The sequence below is a fragment of the Neovison vison genome, chromosome 12, assembly GCF_020171115.1.
Source record: "Neovison vison isolate M4711 chromosome 12, ASM_NN_V1, whole genome shotgun sequence".
NCBI lineage: Eukaryota > Metazoa > Chordata > Mammalia > Carnivora > Mustelidae > Neogale > Neogale vison.
The window spans coordinates 38,599,537-38,623,244 of NC_058102.1; the positions used below are offsets into that span (position 1 = coordinate 38,599,537).

At 35.1% G+C, this 23,708-nt stretch overlaps 1 protein-coding gene across 2 annotated transcripts in view; it reads right to left on the reverse strand.

The window, feature by feature from the left end:
* Positions 1-1,245: 1,245 nt before the first annotated feature.
* Positions 1,246-23,708, reverse strand: part of OTOGL (otogelin like) — a 129,255-nt gene continuing 106,792 nt past the window's right edge. For both annotated transcript variants that reach the window (XM_044228295.1, XM_044228294.1), the window contains 15 exons: positions 21,357-21,498; positions 19,184-19,369; positions 17,378-17,590; positions 16,817-16,921; positions 15,368-15,475; positions 13,865-13,966; positions 13,268-13,372; positions 13,141-13,181; positions 11,048-11,111; positions 9,632-9,810; positions 9,081-9,185; positions 6,371-6,490; positions 4,961-5,006; positions 2,145-2,224; positions 1,246-1,478 (listed from right to left, as the gene is read on the reverse strand). In XM_044228295.1, the coding sequence (XP_044084230.1) occupies positions 1,278-1,478; positions 2,145-2,224; positions 4,961-5,006; positions 6,371-6,490; positions 9,081-9,185; positions 9,632-9,810; positions 11,048-11,111; positions 13,141-13,181; positions 13,268-13,372; positions 13,865-13,966; positions 15,368-15,475; positions 16,817-16,921; positions 17,378-17,590; positions 19,184-19,369; positions 21,357-21,498 (1,797 nt within the window). In that variant the 3' untranslated portion in view covers positions 1,246-1,277. The remainder of the gene's footprint in view (positions 1,479-2,144; positions 2,225-4,960; positions 5,007-6,370; positions 6,491-9,080; positions 9,186-9,631; positions 9,811-11,047; positions 11,112-13,140; positions 13,182-13,267; positions 13,373-13,864; positions 13,967-15,367; positions 15,476-16,816; positions 16,922-17,377; positions 17,591-19,183; positions 19,370-21,356; positions 21,499-23,708) is intronic.

Genomic DNA, 23,708 nt, shown 5'->3' on the forward strand with positions numbered 1-23,708 from the left:
TCTTTACTGTTTTCTTGTTGCTATTTGACTTCATTTGATCCCCACAACAATCATAGCAAGTAGAGCATTCTCTCTTTTTTACAGATGAGGAAATTCAAATAATTCTACACTGTAAGTGGCAGAAAATTTGAGGATTTGCAAGATCTCAAGATATGTTCCTTGCAAATATCAATAACCTATTATGTTTAAAAAGTGCAGCATTCCTTTGCAGAATGATTAATACATTCAAATCATTTTATTTCATTCTTCATTGGCAAAGCAGCAGCATGAAAAGAAAAATAGCACGCAACTTCAATCGAATGAAAAATACATATCAAAAACCATTGGTTCATGGCATAGCAAATAATTAAATGTTAAATAGTAACAACTTATTTCATAACAGTTGTAATGGTATAAAAAATAAAAGTCCAAGATATCCCGCCACTCTTTAACAAGTGATGCTACATTTCTCCATTTCTTATTATTGGGATTACTATTATATGTATGTATATACATATGTATGTGTGGCATTATTTTTCATTTCTTTAAAAGGAATTGAATTTAAAATTTTTAATTCTATGCAAAGCAAGCTCTTTAAGAATCAAAGATTCCATGACAGACACTTTACTATAACATTCAAAAGAAAAGAGCATAGGACTGGGATTCAGAAAGTCATTTGTTATAAGGCACACAGCTTTTCCAGTGGCCTGGTACACCTGCAAAACAAGAGGCATTTGCAATAACAACCCTAATATTCATTCAGGCTTTAAATAATCTAAAATCCTATAGTTCAATGATCTGTCTCTATGTATCCTACTCTTTATGACTATCCAGATGCCAGCTTTAACTAATTACATTTACCAGATTAAACAGTAGTGAGGAAAGAGTACTGCTATCTTAATTTGGGAAGCTATGGCAGACTTCGCAAAGCAAAAAAATCTCTATTGGGTGCAAATGGAAAATGCAAAATAACCTTCTAATGGATGAGAATATCCCAGGGCTGTGGCATGTTGCAATTACATACATAACTGCATCTCAGCTGAATAACTTAGAATCAGCTGAGTCTCTAAAATAGAGTAAATCAATAAATTTGATTTATTTTTATTTTGACAACTATTTTGACAATTATTTTTTCTAGGAAATAGCATATATTTGTACCAAGCATTAAACTGCCATATCCCAAACATCTGAAAAATACATTAATGTTTAATAAAATCTTCCAGTGCCTAAATAATGACATTAAGGTAACTTCATTTGACATTGTGATTATTGCATAGAGTTCCTAGAAATCCAGAAGTTTAATTCCACTGACATGTGCAGTCTATAGGTTCTTGGAGTGTGTGCATGACTTCGGTGCCATTTCCTGAGCAATACAGAGGCACAGACAAGCTTCTCACTCCATTTTCACGACAGCACTTGCAGAATCTTAGGTGGCTCTCAATGTTGATGTTATATATGGTAGCAGATGGGCATTTTCCATCACAAGATGCAAGATTTACCTGTAAGGAGAGACAATGAGAAAAGAATTCTTAAAATGTTTAAAAACTGGCTATTCAATTCTCCTATGATACCAAATGAAAGCAAAACTTTATTATCACTGTATTAAGTCTCAAGCTACTGTATATTAGAAGACTGCAAGAAAATACCAGGTTAGACTTTAATAACATGAATAAGTCCAGGAGGTGTTCCATGATGATACCTAAGACAGAAAGGCTGACATAAACTCTGAAATAAATGTGCACCCAATAACTAGTCAGGTATATGTACAATGTTCATCACAATCTAATGATTCTATTGTAATCTGTATTATATCATACCTCGTGGAGACTATGGTATTGGGTAGATCACATTAAATGGGGTAAAATTAGAACTAAGACTATTTTTGCTGAGTAAAATTGCATAGTTAAAAAAATACGTAGTCAAATATATTTGGTTTAATTTCCATCTCTCTAGATTGCAATTATGATTCATAACTATTGATTATTAATGCCAAGAATAGTTTATACTTCTTCACAAACAGAATATTTTAATATTAAAATGTATGAATAATCGCAAAGTTAAATATTGTGACAGTTGGTATTTTGTTGACTTACAAATGTATTAGTGCTATATACTTTTGGAAAGACACATGCCCTTTATGTAACAAATTATATGTTTCCACTTACAGGGTTTTGACTTACACAGTCCTGTTTCCTTATGATTGATTTAATGATCACTTTCTGGCATATTCTTTCTTCTCGTTTGCCTGATAAAATATAGAATGTATTTATTCATCAGAAAGCCCATGTCAGATTGTTTCTTAATTCAATTAAACATATGCCTATATTTAAAATAAAATAATGTATATATTTATATGAAATACATTCCTATATTAAAGTATACTTAAAATTTCCCTCAAATATTTTATGCTCAATATTTATTTTCACTTTCTAAATAGACTTTCTCATATTTTTAGCATTATATTTATCTCTTTACCTTATTGTCCTAGAATAGAATCAAAACATTCTACACATGCAATAATGTTAACATCAACCTATGTGTATCATATAGAGAGATAAAATATATATTTAAAATTTTAAAATTATTAAATTATTTTTAGAATGAAACATTGTATGTAGAAGTATATATACATGTACATAATTAGGCAGCTATACATGTATACATAAACCTATTTTAAAATTAAAAACAGATTTAAAGCTACTTTATCTTAATAGATTTTAATATAAAATCATATATGAAGGTAATTGAATTATTTATCAACCATTTTGAAATGTATGGATGAGTCATTACAGTTGATATTTATGGCTCTGAAATTATCTCTTAGGACTTCACATTAAAATACTTTGTATTAATTAATGATATATTAAAATGCCTCTGTGGTGTGATGGATGACCACTTGATAAGACACCTAGGAATACATATTTAAAGCTATATGTAAATAACCCTTGAATCAGGATGCACAAAGACCAAGGTTCTTACTTCACTCTGACAATAACTTGCTTTGTTACTTTAGGAAAGTCACTGAAATCAGTCTGCTGAGTTTTCTTGTTTGCAAAAGATTGGAATTAGATCTTCAGTTTCCAAATCAGTTTAGCCACAAAATCTTTTATGTTAAGTGCTTATATGAAATTCCAACATGTAAAAGTATCTAAAAGCTAAACTACTCAGGTTGAAGCGGAGATGAGTAGCAAAGATTGCCTGAAAGTAAATTGTCCTTCTCAAGGTCACTCTTGACCTTCAAAATGCTAACTTCAGAGGTAATAGCTTAGTTCTCATCCTACTTAACTTCTCAGCAGCATTTGGCCCCATCTATGACTCTCTCCTCCTTGATATACTTTCCACACTTGGCTTCTGAAACAGCCCTTTTGGTTTTTCTCCATCTCAATTGTGGCTCCTCCTCAGAATCCTATGCTTGTCCCTTCTCCTTTCCCTTGCCTCCCAACTACAGTCTGGTTGGCGGTTCAGAGTTTGTGATGGAGGACAGGCTGGTGTGTACCTTATGGTGCTTTCACTCAGTGGTTAGTTACTTTAGTAGCCCTTCTATTCTCATGTCAGAATAAAGAAGAGTTAAGGAAGAAATCATCTTTAATGTGACCTATAAGGTATCCACCCTCTTCTTTCTGTCACCTTCATCCTTGTGCTTAGCCAAACCTTGCTATTTCCTCTGCTTTCCATACTTGTTATTCTTCCTGGCTGGATTCAGACACTCAGTCTCTACCCAGAAGACACCTCACCACAGAGGCACTCTCCAGCCACTCACTTAAATTAGCAACCCATTTCCTCACCCTCCATCCCTTTTATTATGTACTAATTTTCTTTATGTCACTCATCTCTACCTGACACAATAGTATATATTTATGTGTTCCTTATTTCTTCCCCTTCTTCATAATATGCACTAGGGCATGCATGTACTGTTTCATTCACTATCATTGTCCCTGTGCCTAAAAGAGTGCCTGATACATGACAGGCACCTCGTAGAAATCTATTTGATGAGCTAATTTGTGCAATAAATATAACGAGACAGCTTAAATTTATTGTTAGCTGGCTGAACTTATTAGTACCAAGGGGCATTTCCTCTTCATTTCTTAAAGACTATGGGAATACATTTGGTTAAGCACAGTATTTGCAATAGTATCCAACATCCAGTCTGTCCAAGATAGCCCAGTCACCCAGAAACAAAGTTTGTAGACAAGGATTTTGTGATACCAAGCAGAAGCTATTCCACAAGTCCCTACATGTCAGATGGGAGAAACCGAGGTAGGTTGGTATTATTCTGCAACTTTAGAGAGCTTGGCAGAATTGAAAGGTCCTGGACCTGGGCAGTGGACAGGCCTGAGTCCATTACTGATTAGTGCAAATCAACTTTTCTGAACCTTCATTTCCTTATCTGTAGAGGAAACCATACCTACCTCTCATTTATCTCTCAACTGTTGTAAAGATTGGTTACAATACTGTCTTTACGGGGCTTAATTGTGCCAATGTGTGGCAGGCAATAAATAGAAGGTTTCTGGTCGGTTGCATAGATCTTCCCCTCCCTGCCCTTGGATAACAAAATGGACCTACTTGTTGAATAATCAGCATGGAGTTATAAAATCCAAGGTCCTTATTGAAGCCAAAATGCCATTCTCATCATAACTTACTTAACTAGGTGTAGCCTAGCATGTTCCAAGCAAATTTGACAAAAGAGACCTTTTAAACTTAAAACTTATATTAAAATCCTATGCAATACCTTTTGGGAAATACAACAATAAAGAAATTTCTGATATTTAGGTTAAAATTCATCTAAATTAAAAATACTTTATTCATACTCCAGAAGACTAAATTACAAAATAATTAACCACATGACAAACATTTAAATAATAACATTATAAAATGTGCTTCCCTCCTTGCATCATAAGATCTGAATTTTATGAGAAAGATCATAATTACCATGAGCAATTAAAACTAATCAAATTAATGCATATAATATGTCCTCACTTACAGATCTTGCAACAGCCTTCATTATAAAGCTTTACAATCCCTTCATTCTAGGAAGAGAGAAGGAATAAAGTCAAAACTCACAGTGTTTGTTCATGTCCTATTGGACTAGAAATAGAAAACTAACTCTCTTGGTGTTTTTATTAAATATCACAAAGCCTTTACTGGAAAATTAAAGAAATTTAACTATTTCTAATGAGAATTTGTTTTTAAAATAAGAAGCTGATATTTTGTTTAAATTTTTGTTATTTCTTCACTAGTAAAGTGCAAAGAGATGAACTTACTTAAAAGAACACATTATTTATTTATTTACTAAAAACATTTTCAATAATGCACAAAAAATTCTTACCAAAGCAGAGTACTAATAGGTACTCTAAATTGAGGCTGTTATGTTTTTTTCAACTCCTTGGAATAAGCTAAGGTACTCTATGAGATAAGACTAAGTTCCTGAATATAATTGAATGTTTAAATGATATATCTTTTTCTTTAACATTTAAAAAGAAAAAAAATCGCTCGCTTCAGGATGACTCTTGCCTAGGACTAAATTAAGAAAACTTATTGATTACCTTTTTGAATTCTTACAGTAAGCCACTAATTGCTTCTAGTAACTTACCAATTACAATATGAGTCAAAAAATTTGCGTCATAAAAATGAATCTGTGAAATAAGATGATGCCTAAGATTCTTTTCAGAGCTGAAATTCTATTACTTTATTATACATGACCTCTACCTACCCAGCTAGCTAGGCACCATCACTAAAAGGGCACATCTTGGGGAGAAAAAAAAAAGTCAATGAGACTATGCTATTTCTGCACACTTAAGAAAAATATTGCCTATGCAATAGAATAAATCTCACTTTTCATGAAGGATTACTATCTCCAAAATAGTTAAAGCTACAAAGGATCTTACAAGAAAAAAGTATCACCTCCAAAAATCTATTTTCCCAGTGGACTCTTCTCTGAGAGAATAAGGAGTTGGGGAATCTAACCTAAAGGATCAGCAGTGCTGTCATATACGCCAGGTTCCACCAGGGCCGTGCTCAGAGGAGTCCAGACAAATCTGACTTAGGCCAGCTTGTATTAAAAAGGGAACGGCATCATAAATTCTGGCTGTGTGTTTAAGAAGTAAAATTGGCCAGCCTCCAATAGATTATCAATTCATACTGAAAGAGAGGCTAGGTTTGCTGATCAAATGATTTTTCAATAATTTTTTGAACTAACACAATATCCGTTCAGGGAGAATCAAAGTTATTTGGAAAACCATTGATAACTCAAAGTGGCAAACTGAAGACATATATGAAAATGAAACATACACCAAAGTAAATAAGCCACAACATATGTATATACAACCTTTGAAAACATATTTCCTAAATTCTATGTAATACTACATTTTCTTAGACATGATAAAGTACAAACCATTTTGCATTCAGTCTCATTAAAAGGGGGACAGACCATACTGTAGTTCAGAATCATTGTCCCTTCGTCAGTCTTTACACACTCATATGTGGTACAATTATAATGCCAGGTACTCCCCTCCTAAAAATAAGAGAAAGTTACTATTTTGTTTATTAAAATCTGATATATTTATTAAGTAGAATATTTCCTCTCCAAGTCAAGATGCAGAGAACTTCTTGTGGTATAAAATGTCTATCTGGAAATATCCCCAAATTTATCTAAAAGGAATAGAAATACATAGATGGAGTGTGTGCATGTATGTGTGTTTGGTTTCATACCAGAACTGAGATGTAAATGTGAAATAAAGCAATAGAGGAAAGAAACAAATAGGTATCTGTTTCCACTACAAGATTAATTACCCAATTTGGCCATGTGTCAAAGGTCTTGCTCAACTGTTCCCTCACTAATTATAAAACAACAAATCATATTAGCTAATATGCCTCCTTTCTTGAGATTTGTTTATCCTTCCTTCTACTCCCTTATCAGCAAAACGATTAAAAAATCTTTGGATGACAGTGATTATTGACTTTTGCTTCTAGTTCTACACTCCTTATCACTGTTTTAAAATATATCCCTATTCCTTTAGCAAATTTTTAAACATAGTAACTGTTAATTTCATTCCTGATTTCAGAATTCTTATTTAGAAATAAAAGCAGCTGGACATGTTATAATTATTGGACTGGTGTTTGTCAATCTGTGTTTTTACTTTATAACCCACATTTTAAAATGCTAGCCAAACTCTGACTTGAAGATTCCTTGTACGGTAAGGAATTTTGACGAACTTCTTTTTCTCCAGATTCTATTTTAACTTACATATCTTTAGATCTTTTTTTTTTTTTTTTAAGATTTTATTTATTTATTTGACGGACAGAGGCAGAGAGGCAGGCGGTGGGGTGGTGGGGGTGGGAAGCAGGCTCCCTGCTGAGCAGAGAGCCTGATGCGGGACTCCATCCCAGGACCCTAAGATCATGACTTGAGCCAAAGGCAGAGGCTTTAACCCACTGAGCCACCCAGGCGCTCCTCTTTAGATCTTTTAGATCAATTAGAAAAGATCTACAAGTCCGGGTATAAGAGAAAATAAAATATTCAAATTCAAATAGTAATTCCAATATTCATTTCTAATAGTACTATCTTATCTGAAATAAAAAATTAGTTTTTCCATAGAAATTAGATTCCTAGATAACTAAAGCTTATCTTTGAAAGAGCAAAAGTTAACGATCTTGATGTTTGTTTACCTTGACTGCTTTACCTGTTGAGTTCTCAAAAAATATTCTGAACATAATTTGGTCTTTTATTTACATTTCAGGCTCTCACTCTGAATACTAGTTATATACATAGATGGTTCCTGGGTTTTTGATTATGGAGTTTATGTTGTCCTTTTACTAAAAGACTCAGATTTCTGTGTTTTTTTCAAGTAAACTCTGGTTCATTTTCTCTCACTGACACCTATGACTTCCTCATCATTTTAGAAGCTTCTGTTATCAAAAAACCTTCTTTAAAATAATATATTATAAAACAGAAATATTGCTAGGATAAAACAAACAATACCAACAACACTAATTAAATCAGTAACACTAGCTTGCACATAACTGTGAAACATGGGTTATGGCACAAGAAGACAATTGGTCATCTTTCTTACTTAATAAAATGCACAGGATTGGAGAAATCTATTTGGAGGGTATGTGAGTAATCCCATGTAATTAAGAACACCAGAAGTAAACCTTTAAAATGGAAATAATAATTGGAACAACTTTAAGGTAATGTAAGTTATAAAAAATTAGTGACACTCCTACATCTGGTGACATCACTAAAAACTGCACTAATAATAGAAAGTCCCATTTTTCTCTTCTAGGGAAGGAGTAGGTCAGTCTATAAACCTATATGGAGTTATTATGAGACTATAAGAGAATTCTGAATAATTATTTTATTATTTTTGCTGAAAAGATGTGATATAGCATTACTGACTCTTGAGGTTTTCTTTGTAAAAAAAAAATTGGCAAATATTCTCAATCTTTTATTTATCCAGTGAAATCTTCAATACCCGAAATAATTAAATGTTAACCTCATGAGTTTATTTCCGTTAAAATGTTTTATTTTTAAAATTTCTTTTAAAGATTTTATTTATTTATTTGAAAGAAAGAGAGGGAGAGTAAGAGCACAAAAAGGGTGAGGGGCAGTGGGAGAAGCAGACACCCCAATGTGCAGGGAGCCCATTGCGGGGCTCGATCCCCAGACTCTGGGATCATGATCTGAGCTGAAGGCAGACACCCAACTGACTAAGCCACCCAGGTGTTCTTCCCTTTGTTTTTTAATCTTACTTTAAAATGCTTCTTTTTAAATTTGTGAATAAAATAATGTTTTTCCCCTTTGTTCTAATGATTAGAAATAAGCAATTCTCAAAGGTCATTTTCCTCATATCTGGAAAAAAAATGAGTTTGAGAAATGAGTTCAACATATTCCTTTATAGCAGGAATATCAGAAATTTTAAAATGTAACAAATGTAACTGTGTCTTGTATGCTGTATATGAGTGTGTTTATTATGTGTAGAACTCTGTGTGTGTGTGCACCTGTGATATTTTTCAAATTATTCGACTTCAGAACATCTTCTTCAGAAAACAGCACACAGAGCTACCCTCCAAAGAACTTACTTTAGGAACTAAGGAATTCCTACCTCATATATAACTGATGTTCCATTTTCCATCTGAAATTTGCAGGATACATTTTTGCAGGTACCACAGCAATCATAATCACTTGGAGATGGGGTATACACCTGGTGCTGGATATAATGATAATACATTTAATTAGCCACACAACAATACCAGTATTTTTAATGAATCCATTCTGGAAGTGCTTCCCAATATAACTATATGCTCTCTCAGAACACCTGTAAGCATTTTAAAGGTTGAATTTGAGGAACTTCAAATAATAACTGACTTTATACGGCTGTATTAGAAAGTGAAGTAAATATTAACCTTTACATCTAGCAGCCAAGATTCATCAAGCTGGTCAAGCAAGCTATATAGATAAATAGATAATATGGCTCAGAAACATACACAGGAAAAGGAAAATATGCATTATAGACATATATTACACATTAATAGATTATTGAACTATTCAAGTGTATACTTTTAACTTATGCCATGTTCCCTGGTTAAAATTCTATAGCTGCCATTTTATGATTAATTTAAGTCTCCACTGGAATGATTTACAAAGAATACTTACAATGTCACATTCTTTTGAGCAATTCACTATTGTAAAATTCAGAGTGTGAAAGCCTGTATGGTTATCTTTTTCTTCCAGACATTCCACTGTATAACAAAAGTCCCCTTCCAAATACTTTATCATAGATTGGCCAGGATTCAATACTGATACTTCTTGAAATACACACACATCATCTTTTTCTAAGAAAACAAAGTCAGTGAAAGTACTATTTTGAGTTTTTTATTAATCAATCAATGGAACTTTTATTTATATTTATGTTTTCATTATGATGTGCAATTTTTTCAAAACCAATAAAGATCTTTACCTCTGTATATTATTAACAACTCAATGAGTTTACTTAATGATGAATGTTGCACATTCATTCCTTAACATACAATAAGAAAGTGGTCTGTAAACTCAACTCCTCTTTACTATTTTAAACTGCCTTCAAAAGCTATACTTCATCACAGACTCCAGAATTGTAGAATTATCACCAAGCTACTTGTTTGTTATTCTCTCTTCTGGAAACATGACATGACAATTTGGGGGAGTGGAGATAGAAGCAAAATATAAATCAAAAGTGGTAGGACTCTTAATGGTTAGCACTAACATATCATGTGGTTTTTTTTTTTAAATTTTATTTATTTGTTTTTCAGAGAGAGAGAGAGCGTACAGGCAGGCAGAGTGGCAGGCAGAGGCAGAGGGAGAAGCAGTCTCCCCACCGAGCAAGGAGCCCGATGTGGGACTTGATCCCAGGACGCCGGGGTCATGATCCTGGCCAAAGGCAGACGCTTAACCAACTGAGTCACCCAGGCTCCCCAATGGTTCTTTTGAGAGAAAATTTTCAATTTTGTTGTGATGCAAAATATAGTCTTGTACATCATACTCGATGAAGAAAGTGGCCAATATAAATAGAAGCATATTAAGTTAGGCTACCATAGTGATGAAGATTCAGCTCAGAAGCTCTTGAACTTTCTTGTATATAAAAATGCAAAAATCTCAAACTGTTGAATTAAAGGTTTTTTATTAACTCATGAATATATAATAGAAGATTTATGATTTTATAGAAAAATCAGTTCTATGTTTTGCAATGTTAACATCCATAATGATAGAACAGTTAGCAAAAATTCTCCCTTTTAGATGCCTATTTTTAGAATATTAAATATATATATTAAAAAAACATAGAATCAACTTTAAATTCTGCAAAACCTCTGACAAACATTCATTTTTCTGTCCCATTAACGTATTAGGCAGAACATTTACAGGTATTACAAAAGAGGCAACTGAAAAATAATAGTGCATTTTTATACTCAAAAACTGGCAAAATGGTTTAAAATGTGTAATACAACTCAAAGAAAATATTTTAAATTTATGAATAGTGAACAACAGATACCAATAATATTCATATCATTTAAAAGCTAGATAAAACATAGTTACCACAGAGATACTGTACACATCCACAGTCACTCTGAAAGTTATGGTCTATTGCAGTAAATTCTCCCTATTAGAAAGATATTATTATTAAATGTGATTTATACAGCTTATTTTATGGCAACTATAAAAACATAGACATAGTACAGCATTTAGTAAGTTCCCTACTACATAGCCAGACACATATCAGGTGCTTATTAAATATTTGATAGTGAAAATGCTTTGATTAACCCAGTGGTCATTAATTAACAGCCCACAGAAAAAATTCACAATAAACAATATGATTATGGATCACTTAACCTCTCTAAACTTTAATTTATCTATTAAATGAGTTAAAGTAGAAAAGTTATGGTCTATTGAAAATATTGTTGGATTCAGGGCATCTAGTGGATAATTTGAGGCAAGAAAATATGTGCTAATCCTGGAAATTTTTGTTGGTGCAAATATTCTTGGTCCAAGGTTCTGATGTTTGCATGGGGCAAGGTTGCTACAGCATATAAATCAGGAGCAGAAGAGTATAGTCGAGAGACTAATAGCACAGACTCAGAAATAAGGCTGCTCTGTGCCCTCCTGCCTTTGCTGCCTACCAGCTGTGTGATCTCAGGAAGGTTACTGAGCCAGGCTTCTCCTCACTTCCCTCATCTGTAAAATGGGGATAATGACATTGCCTACCTCTTAGGTTTATTTGGAGAAATAAATGGGTCAGTTCAGGGAAAGAACTTACAATAGGGTGGACACACAGAAAGTGTGATATAACCTTTAGGTGTTAATAAATTGTTGTCATACAGATGCTTAAACATTGCCCTGTCAGAAATGTTATAAGTTCTTCGTGGTGTAGTACCAGGTTTAAAGTTTGAAGAATTGCATTTTTAAGTATTAACTTTTCCTGAGTGCGTTTTTCATGTGAAATCAGTAATAAAATTAATGATTCTTTTTTCTAAGATTTTAATTACTTAATTTATTAATTTGAGAGAGAGAAAGAATGCAAGTGCAAGTGCGGGGTGGGGTGAGGGCATGGGGAAGAAGAGGGAAAAAATGTCAAGTGGACTCTGTGCTGAGTGGAGAGCCCAATGTGCAGCTAGATCTTACAACCCTGAGATCATGATCTGAGCTGAAACCAAGATTTGCGTGGTTTTTTCAAGGGTGAGAGAAGTTGCTATCTATCAGCATAGGTATCTTGCCTCATACTTTGGTGCATTTATTCATGTTCAAACTAGCCTCTATCTAGAATAGTTCAATGCCTCTCATCCAATATCCTAACCTATCACTTTCTTCCAAATTTTTCTTGATGGTTAACGTCCCTAGAAAGTTCTCCGTGTAACTTGTGGTTAACATTCTGAGTATTGTGTTTATTTTATCATAATAATTACAGCTAACACTTATTGAGTTCTTTCTGTGTGTCAGGTACTATCTAAGTAATTTATATTAGCTTATTCATAGATATAGGTATTGTCATTCTTTTTATATTGCAGGTGAGGAAAATAAAGCGCAGGTAAAAGGAGTCCAGGCAGGAATGAAAACAAGGCAGTTTCAACCTGCTTTTTTTGTTTGTGTTTTACTTAAGTCTGGGCTATAGTTTCTAAGGGAAATAAAAGAGTTATGGCAGAGTAGAAGAATAAAGGAATACACAAAAGGAGACACAGACATAAAACAACCCTTGTTATAGTCTTAAAGATCTCGGTCAATCATTTGCTCTTTCTAGACCTCAACCTCCTTATTTACAAAATGTTCATAGATAACTCTTAAGAAAATACCAACAGTTACATGTTTATATACCCTCCTCCTCCACAATAGATGCATCATTGGCACAATTTCTTGAAAAATCACTGGAAACACTTCTTAATGTTGAGATACTCTTTCTTTCAATGTTTGGCTTCATTTTAAGACCAGTGAAGTGGATATGAGACTAGTAGATTCAGTCACCAATGAAAAAAATAATGGATTACATCTTCTTATCTCCAGGAAATAAAAAGGGTTTACTGCTCCCTGATACCAGAGTATATTACTTTAATCTACTCTGAGAACTCAGAAATAAGGTGTAAAGGAAGGATAAACTGATTTAAATAATATGACAATTCAATCAAAATATGTATTCTTACCACTTCACAGGTTGGCGTAACAAGGTTTTCACAGCTACATTCTAGGAGGCAAAAATCAATATATTTACATTGGTCAGAATATTACACTATACTGTAATAAAAACTATGAAGTATGAAAATTAGTTACCGCAATGCCATGTTGGACAACATTGACCAGATACATTTTCTTTCACAAGCTTCATATCCTCTGCACAGTTGAGTAGTGGTGCAGGACAAAGATGTGGGTCACAAACTAAATAAAAAAAAATTCCATGGATAATGATTAGCTTCTTGTAGAAGCTTGTCCTCACTGCCTACCAGTTAGCTCACAGCCACTGCTGATGCAGTGCATGGACTCATCTCTCTCCCACCGCTCACTTGCCATGTATCACTGGAGATGGAATACATGACTCCCGAGCAGATAGAACAGTAGTAGAACTACGGCAGCAGGGGAAGGGCCCTGAGACATGCCGGATATGCAAGAAGAGAAAGGAAGTAGAGAATGTATGGAATCACCTGGGAAGCTGGAAATTCTAGGATATGAAAAGAGTCATAGTAATCTATTTTGGGGAGGTAATATTATCCAAGGAGAGCTCTTAGATGTGAAAAAATATTACATATACTTAATATATATTTTAAATGTAGAATTCAACGAAGGTCTGATATAACAGCGCAATGAAGATTCATGGGGCTTCTTAAATATTAGGTATAGCTGAATATTTTAAGTTAGTTAAGATACACTTACCACAATAATACCGTGGACAACAGAAATGTGTAGTATTAAGATCCACAGTGAGAAATTCCCCATCAGTACATAGCAGAATAGGTTCGGTGCAAGATTCACAAACTGAAGGTAAAATGAAAAGCCAGAAGTCACAACTGAGCTAAAAACAAACTGTTCATCAATTTGGATTACTACACACATGTAAAAATCAACATGAAATAATGTTTAATAAAACAAGAAACAGGGCAAATAAGGCTTTAATGACAGATCTCCTCACTTGGTCATGAAAACAGTACTATCAAGCATATGCTTTCCAAACACAGTGACAGAGAAAAACACCATCTTACCAGAAATAGTGTTAACTTTTTGAGAGCAATTTTATTTTTCCTGGGATCAAAATGTCATTGGCTTATTTACTTCAGTTTTCTAAATTTGCTACCTTTGATTACTCCAATTTGTGGAAGAATAATAGAGTAGGCACCTGTTCTTTTGGGCTGTTCAGTATCCCTTTCCAACTTCAATTACAATTCTCTGAAAGACCTTGACGAAACGTCCCACCCACACTGCCTTGGAATGACTGTTAATAAAGGTGCCTCTCGGCAGGTCTCTGTGTAGGAACAACCCACATTAGACAAATCAGAAACTCTTTCTATAGCATTTGAATCAAAGCAGAGGCACACCAGGGCAGGAAATGGGTGTTGCCGACTCAGTCATTAGTGACTGCCACCTGGACTGGATGGTGTCTCTCCTTCCCAGGGCTTGGTTGTTCTGCTTCATCTTGATCCTACAAAATCTTGATCCCCAAGCCTTCCAGTAACTGGTTGTGTGTAAGCTAGCTGTGATCAGTCCATTTTGCCACTTGCACCCAAAGAACCTTAACTGGTAAAAAGAGATGTGTTTTGATTTCCATAGATACACCTGAAACCTACATTAATCACCAGTCTTTGATCTGAAGATTTACTTGAAATGGAAAATAGAAAACTTTTTATTTTTTTGATGTCTATTTCATTGGACAGAATATATAGCTCATGTATTCTTTTCCCAGACACCTTTCATTTCTGCCATTCTCTTCCATCATCACCATGCTCACACAAACATCATACATGATATGTAAAATCAAATTTTAAAGAGGTTCTCCGAAGGCTTAGCAGAGTCCATTATTTTAGTTAGTTCTTCAAGGAAAGCCAAGGCTAAACTTTTCTTTAAAAACAACTGGTACTAGCCTTATTAAAGAAGAAAAAATTATATTGTCTTAAGTATGTTTTGACTGATATATGTATATATATATGTATATATATATATATATATATTCCATATAAATAATAAGAGAAAGTAGTGCTAACTGTAATAATCGTCGAGTCATTTAAAATGTCATACTTTCTTTTCAACTGCCATTATTCGGTTGAATTCCTATCAGTGTATCACCAGAATACTGGTTACCATCGGTCCCATGAAATTCATGTCAAATAAGAGATTTTCCATACACTCCCTTTGTTCCAAAAAGTTTTCTCACAGAACACTCACCACAGAGAGGAGAAAAACAGCAAGGCTCTTCCTGCTGGACTTGAATCATGAATTGGTCTTCTCTGCATTCTAGTGTTGAAATACTGGGGCATTTCAATGGGTCACATTCTGCAGAAACACCAAGGTATTTGAAAATTTGTATAGAATGAAATGATAAAATAAAGTCATACGGTTTAGTTCTATTTGAATTTAAATATAATCTTCTACCTCAGTGTGTATTTGCTGGGGGAGGGTTCCCACACAGCACGGAGTAATTCTCTAGATACCAGCTGGGTGTCCTACAATTCAACTCAATTCTGACACTATCTACAGACGCCAGTTACAAGCCCCACTTGTTACCTGTGCTCCTTTCTGGCTGACTGGCTATAAATCAGGGGTTTCCACAACCTCCTCCTTGGGTTTGATTAATTTGCTAGAGCAGCCAGCAGAATGCACAGAAACACTTTGTATACCAGATCACCACTTTTTTAATAAAAGAATATAACTCAGGAATAGCCAGATGGAGGAGATGCATAGGGCAAGGTATAGGGAAAGGATTGGGGGCTTTTCTATCTCAGAGCACACCATTCCCTGAATTTCCTTGTGTTCACCAACCTGGAAGTTTATTATAGAGGCTTTATTACATAGGCATGATTGATTAAACTATTGGCTACTGAAGTTCAGATCCGACCTCCAGGTCCTCTCCCCTTCCTGGAGGTCATGGGGTGGGACTGAAAATTCTAACCCTCCAATCACAGGATTGGTTCCCCTGGCAACCAACACCCATTATCAGATTAGCCAAAGGCCTTCCAAAAGCATCACATTAACATAACAAAAGACACCTTTAAAGGTCTCCTCATTCATGAAATTCAGGGTAGGGATTGCTGTACTGAGAATGGTGTGGAAGACCGGATATGTATTTCTTATTATAAATTACAATATCACACCTGCTATTTCTTATATATTTCTAAGATTAAGATTTTTAAAATGAGTTAATTATCTAAATCCATGTGTTAATATATAAACTTCAAATTTATATATATATGAGATTTATATAAACTACATTATATATAGAGAGATTTTATACACAAAGAAATTTCAGGTTAAAAAAGAACTATTCTGGGGCACCCAGGTGGCTCAGTGGCTTAAGTATCTGCTTCTGGCTCTGGTCATAATCCCAGGGTCCTAGAATCAAGCCCCATGTTGGACTCTCTACTCAGCAGGGAGCCTGCTTCTCCCTCTGCCTCTGCCTACCTTTCTCTCTCTCTCTCCCACTTTGTGTGTCAATTAAATAAAATCGTAAATAAATAAATAAATAAAATCTTTAAAAAAAAGAACTATCTTTAGCAAGACAACTCCACAATATTTTATGACAAATCATTTTCTTATTGACCCAAAGAATGAGAATCTAATCCTCTATTCTGAACAAACAATGAACCTCACTCTTATTTTTCCTAGTTAATTACTCACCACATTGATACTGTGGACAACAAGAAAGAGGACTATGGCCAACAACCAGTTTTTGACTATTCGCACATGTTGGAATAGCAGTTTCACATAAAGTCATGTCACATCCTGGAAATAAGAAATAGAAGCACTAAAAATATTAGTGAATATAACTAAAATCCTGTGCTAACTCAAATCAAGGAAGTGATTCTTACTGTGTATGTTTTTGCAGGGCAATTAAACACATTCAACTTACAAATGGGAAAATGTGAAACGGTAGCAGATTTCCCTTTCACCCTTAGTTGTCATAAGGCAAAGACTCCTGGAACCTTTACCTTGTCACATATTATTGAACACTATTAATCGCTCATAGCCATAGTTTTGCATGTTTATTTGCAAAGTCAGCAAAACCATAATGAGGAAAACTTGCTTTGAGAAAATATATATGATATTTATGGCCGTATTTCTGTTTTTACCTCAACCCTTTTGTTTACCAAACATTATGCATGCCCTGCTTTTTTCACAAATAATATCAACACATTTTGTGGCACTGACAGATGGGAAGGCTTCTGCCTGCACACGTACCGCAAACTTCCTTTGTACAGCAGGTCCACTTATCAATGATGCCCAGGACAACTTCAGCTTCTCGCTCACAAATCGGCGAGGGTTCTTCATCACAATCAGGTTCTATAGGAATAATACTTCCATTCTCCAAGCATTTGTAGAGGGCACATTCGTCAATGCCCCCATTCCAAACCTCCCCAGCAGAGCGAGGTTGACCTTCACTATCCGTGCATGCTTAAAAAGATGGACAATGTTACATCACTCAAAACCTGGGCATTAAATTAAATCAGGCTGTGATGTTTGCATTTCAGACCATGACTTGGCTTAATGACATAGATAACATGTCACAGATTTATCCTTCTTTAGAGTCCTGTTTTTAATCAGTTTGTAGCTTACATTTTTCTTCAATGAAATTTGTCATATAGTCTACAAAAATATTTTTCCCTTCTATAACTATCTGCAAATTTGAATGCCCTTATATACATAAGATAATCTGTTCATTATTTTTTATTCATTATTCCTTATTAATATAATTTATTTAGCTTGAACAAACTCAGTAAAATGAATTTAAGTTAGTTTTTCAATATTCGCTATTCAAACTCAGTGGGAAAAATCCCTATCATATATTTATCATTTTTGTCATATGAAAATTCAAAACATGTCAGTTTTAAAATCTAAATGTGGGAAGTAGCTAATTATTTAGTGACTTATTATTTAGTGATTATGTAGTTTTGTTATTCAAGTTTTACTTAGTGATAAATACAGTCCACTGGTAGTTCTTTTAAAAATGATAGAGATGAGTATAGTGAGCTTCATATCCATAGCCTCAAATGAACTTCTTTTGTATTATTTTCTTTACTATCAAACCAACCTCACAGGTCCCTAAAAAACCAAAGATGCCTGTTTATTCTCAAAGTCTTCTACAAATACTTTTCTCAATGGCAAACACAAACTTGTTTCTGGAACTATAAATGCATTTTCTTCTACTTGCCCATTCTCTTTCATTATTAGCTTAATCTCTTTTCCTCTAATCGTAATGATAAGCTCTGTACTGCAATTTTCTCAATTTTGCACTATTTTCATCTGCAACCACCACTGAGATGATGAGTCAGAATGAAAGTGTTTGAATATGAAAGTAGAAAAATTAAACATTTTCTCCCATATAATAACACTATCTGACATTTCTCGAGTGGTTATTTTTCTCTAGGCACTGTTGCAAATTGCTTTGTATTATTTATGCATCCCCACACTAACTTAATGGGATAAGTGCTATTATTTTTCCCATCTTACTGATGCTAACCCAGGCTCAAAGAGGTAAAGATGAATCACTATTACATGAAATAATTGGAATTTCAATTGAGTTCACATCCTATGCTCTTAATTCTTCATCGATCATACCTTCGCCTAGTTATTACAGGCATAGAGATTAAAACACATCATCACTGCCTCACTGTGGTGGGGGGAGTTAAATGGGTGACGGGGATTAACAAGGGAGCTTGTTGTGATGAGCTCCTGGGTATTGTGTGTAAATGTTGAATCACTAAATTATACACCTGAAACTAATATTACGCCATATGTTCACTAACTGGAATTTAAACAAAAACTTGGAACAACAACAACAACAATAAAACCACATCACCACCGAAACATCTAATTTGGGTAACTTGGATTGAAATCATATTAAAATCAAACTACAAACACACTGGTTTTCTTTCCAACACTTAAGGGGACCTGTTCAATCTTCCTCAGCCCCTCTCCGCAAGATCTAAACAAGCTTTATTTATTTGCCGAGTCCCCAGGCAGTCATTTTTGCCCTCCGCTGCTTACCGCATTCTTGCTCTGGAATGCACTGGACTGAGTCTGGCCTGTGAAGGATGGTTCCATTTTTGCACACACAATCTTCTCTTAAATTCAGACACGAGGAATGCCCATAGAACCATCTGTTCAGACATGTTCTTGCTTCACAGGTCTTCACACAGGGTTGATATTCCATCCCCTCTGGGCAACTCAGAGCTACGAATAACAGAGGACAGAATTTGCTAATGAGAAAGGTCACCTATTTGGATGATTAAGTGAAAGGAAAAAATATCAGATTTCTTTCTGAAAATGCATTTGGCCCATTTCCGTCTCTTCATATTTCATTTTTCATGTATTATATAATCAAAAATTAGAAACAAAATAAGCAAGAGGTATTTTTTTAAATATATTTATTTGACAGCAGGAGGGATTACAATTAGGAAGAGAGGCAGACAGAGAGAGGGGGAAAGCAGGCTCCCTGCTGAGCAGGGAGCCCGATATGGGCCTCGATCCCAGGACCCTGAGATCAAGACCTGAGCTGAAGGCAGAGGCCCAACCCACTGAGCCACCCAGGTGCCCAGCAATAGGTATTTTTGAGTATCTTCCCGGGTCCAGCTAGTATGATATGCTATGGTAGAAAAAGCTCATCTGATTTGTAGCAAGTGAACATGATCAAGAGGCAGCCCAAATCTGGTTGGCATTAATCCTGAGTCCGCTGGCATGGAGTGACTTCTCTGGTAGTGGGAAGACACAACAGTCTACTCAGAATAAGCACAGAAATATGCTTTATGTATGTAACTCAACCAAGCCATAAAAAAGAAAAATGCTGTGTGTTTAGGTTTAATCCTTCACTGTCAAAGGAAACTACCATTGCTGAACAGTTTCTAAATGATGTTTTAGAAAATTCTTTGGATTCTCAGTCATCTTAAAATATCATACTGTTAAAAGATGAACACACAGCTGTTGGGGTATAAATTGGTAAAATCTCAGTGGGGAACAATTTGATGGTATCTATTAAATTAGAGATGTCACAGATTTCTTATGAATCAAGCAAACCCACTCTTGAATAGTGATTACCTCTGGGAGCAAAGAGAGGGAAGGGATGGTAGGGCACACCAGGAGCTGCTTTGCTTGCTTGCTTGCTTTTTTAAAAGATTTTATTTATTTATTTGACAGAGAGAGAGAGATCACAAGCAGGCAGAGAGGCAGGCAGAGAGAGAGGGGAAGCAGGATCTCTGCTGAGCAGAGAGCCAGATACGGGGCTCAAGCCCAGGACCCTGAGATCATGACCTGAGCCGAAGGCAGAAGCTTAACCCACTGAGCCACCCAGGCGCTCCTATTTCTGAAATGAAGTCATGTAACCGGTGTTTGTGATATGCTATCCTTTCTATACATATTTTACCTTTTCTCCTAGGGAAAATGAAAACTTTTATTTTATTTCGGAACATTTCACTAACATTCATTTTGACCATCTTTTAACCCTTAAACCACTTAATTGCTATTTCTTAACTGAAATTAACAATATTTTCTGTGAAATGTACCCAGGACTGGATATAGGTTTAATAAAATTTTTATGAAAAGCATCATAACTTGATGAGAAAACATGAGCCCCATAAATAAAAACTAACTGTCAAAGAAATCAAACAAAAGAAAAAGGATCCACAAACATGAACATGTATTTGGAAAAAGGCTGAACCCAGTTATCAATCAAAGAAAGCCAGAAAGGTAAGTTTCCAGGAAGTGGATATTGTGTCAGGAAAGGAGGAAAAGGGAACAGAAAAATATGCATCTTCTTCACAAGCTAGGGGACAAGCAGTGGGCAAATGAGGCAGGTTGAATTGAAACCAACAAAATACGCGCTGGGATACAGAATTAAAGTGCCTGTTCAATCCCCCCGTAACTTCAATATTGTCCATTGGTTTTGCTGACTAATATTTTGTGGACTAGGTTTTCTTTTGGGACGGTTGAGGCCAACCCTAGATTTAGATCAGAATGAAACTAGAACTAGACTGTGTGGGAGAGCTGACCCCTAATTTTCAGGTTGCTTTTATCTGGTTTTATCCTTAGGAAATTATTTTGTAAAAAATAATTTATGAATAATTATTCAGAATAATTCATGAAAAATGAAAAGAAAAAGAAGTGAATGCAAAACATGCAATTCTTTTGGATTGTTAGGAAATATTCTTGAAAAAGTACTACTTACAACAGTAGTCAGGTGTTCTCCACTGAAGACAGATGTCAAACCTGTTGCACAGAGCCACGTAGGCAGAAAGTGCGTCACATTCATAGTTCCAAAAATAGGTATAATTGATCCACATCTTTTCACAAAAGCTCTGCGGTGAAACCTAGAGACACAGTTGGCCTTGGGATAAGTTACATTGTTTTATTTTGCTAAAGGCCCTACATTAGTTGAAAACTATTCAGAGAATCAAAGGGTAGCAAGTTAATACTTATTACAGATCTTCCTTAGACCTTAGATTCCAGATGTCACCTCTGATGTGACAATATTTTTTTAAAAGATTTTATTTATTTATTTATTTGAAAGAGAGAGAGTAAGTGAGAGAGGGAAAAGAGCAAGGGGGACTGGGAGAGGGGGAAGCAGGCCTCCTGCTGAGCAGGGAGCCCTGTGTGGGTTTCCATTCCAGGACCTTGGGATCATGACCTGAGCCTAAGGCAGACACTTAACGACTGAGCCCCTCAGGCACCCACTAATATGACAATATTTTAAAATACATTTTGGATAAAGTAAATATTGTCTGCACTAATGTATATAAGTCTATCTTATAAAGATGAAAGAGAAACAAATTATGTGGACCTAGCAAAATCTATTTCTGATATTATACCTTGGGTCACAATTGTCTTTTCCATATACAGAATGGGACTTTATGATGAATAAAACTGGAAGTTTCTGAAACATTTCATAATGATACATGGTATTACTTATTAAATGAGGTTATAAATGCTTCTCAAAAACTATGTATCAATATTGAACATTGAATAATTTAAATCATTTGACATGCTTCAATTTAAAGACATTTATTCCTATAGATTGTTTCATTTTGACTTAAAAATGCCTGATAGCTAAATAATTTAACTTGTAGCAACATCTATTGCATTTTTCTCTCTACTCATTTCATTCAGCAAATGTACTAAACATCTCCATGCAGATGTCAAATTCTGACAGAGTTCAAGGTGCCAGATAACAATACTTAGCAGTTTTCATATCCCATCATTTCTACTTCAAGGGCCATATCTGTAAATACCAAGATTCTACATTCTTTTAGTCTTCTTTATAGCATTCCCTTGATTTCCAGTACTTCACATGGAATACTTGCTGAGGTCAAGGGCGTCTTCCTTATAGAATCGGAAATGGAGAGCTTCCTTCCTAAAACTCTCTCCTTGAACTTTGTGTGTAGTTCATTCTCTTGCCTTTTCTCCTGTCCAGTGTCAGCTCCTCTGCTGCCTCTGATTCTGAGTGTTTCTCTATACCTCACCCTCAACAATCACATCTACAAGTGACAGATGTTTTTCCCGGATTCCTACCACCATCTTGGGCATTTAAATCTTTTCCTCAGTTTCTTCATAAGTTAAAGAGTTACTCATAAACTTAGTACTACTTAAGATAGTTGTGAGCTAATATACGGTAAATGTACAGAGCAGACTCAGGCACACTGCACATCATTTATTGTTATTTTTAAAAATCCATACACAGGAGTACCTGGGTAGCTCAATGGGTTAAGCCTCTGCCTTTGGCTCAGGTCATGGTCTCAGGGTCCTGGGATCAAGCCCCACATCAGGCTCTCTGCTCAGTGGGGAGGCTGCTTCCCCCTCTCTCTCTGCCTGCCTCTCTGCCTGCTTGTGATCTCTCTCTCTCTCTCTGTGTCAAATAAATAAATAAAATCTTTTTAAAAAATTCATATGCAAATAATTCCCCAAACCTGATCCTTGACCTCAACTTACCTCCTCTGAGCTCCAGAACTACGTTTCCAAGCTTTTTCTGGGTATTTTGCTTTGAAATCCCACATGACTTAATTTATCCAAAGTAAAAAGTTAGATACTTTTCTAGTTAAACCACAAAAGCTGACTCCATGTATCCCCCATTCATATATTCACTTAAGCAGGCTTTCATAATTTATTGAACACCTACCTACTTATCAGGCACTGTCTTATGAATGAGGAGCATAAAGGTCAATAACACAGACCTATTCTCTGTCTGCGGATCTCATAACTAAAAAAAAGCTTTGAATAGGATCCAGCGGAGTCAACACACTAAAATGAATCAGAGGAGAGAAGTATTCCAGCCGGGAAAACTAGAAGTTTAAAAGCCCACTGGCAGGAAAAACTTTGGAATATTCAAAGAGTTGACAGGAGACTGGAGCTTAGTAAGCAAGAAGGGTACAGCAAAGAGGAAGCTAGAGAAGTGGGTGGGCCAAAGGGTAGAGGACCTCATACACCTTGATAAGATGGTTGTTGGCAGGTATGTTAAGTGTAAGTGAAAGAAACTTCAAATAAATAAATAAAATCTTTACAAAAAACACATCATTAAAAAAATCAT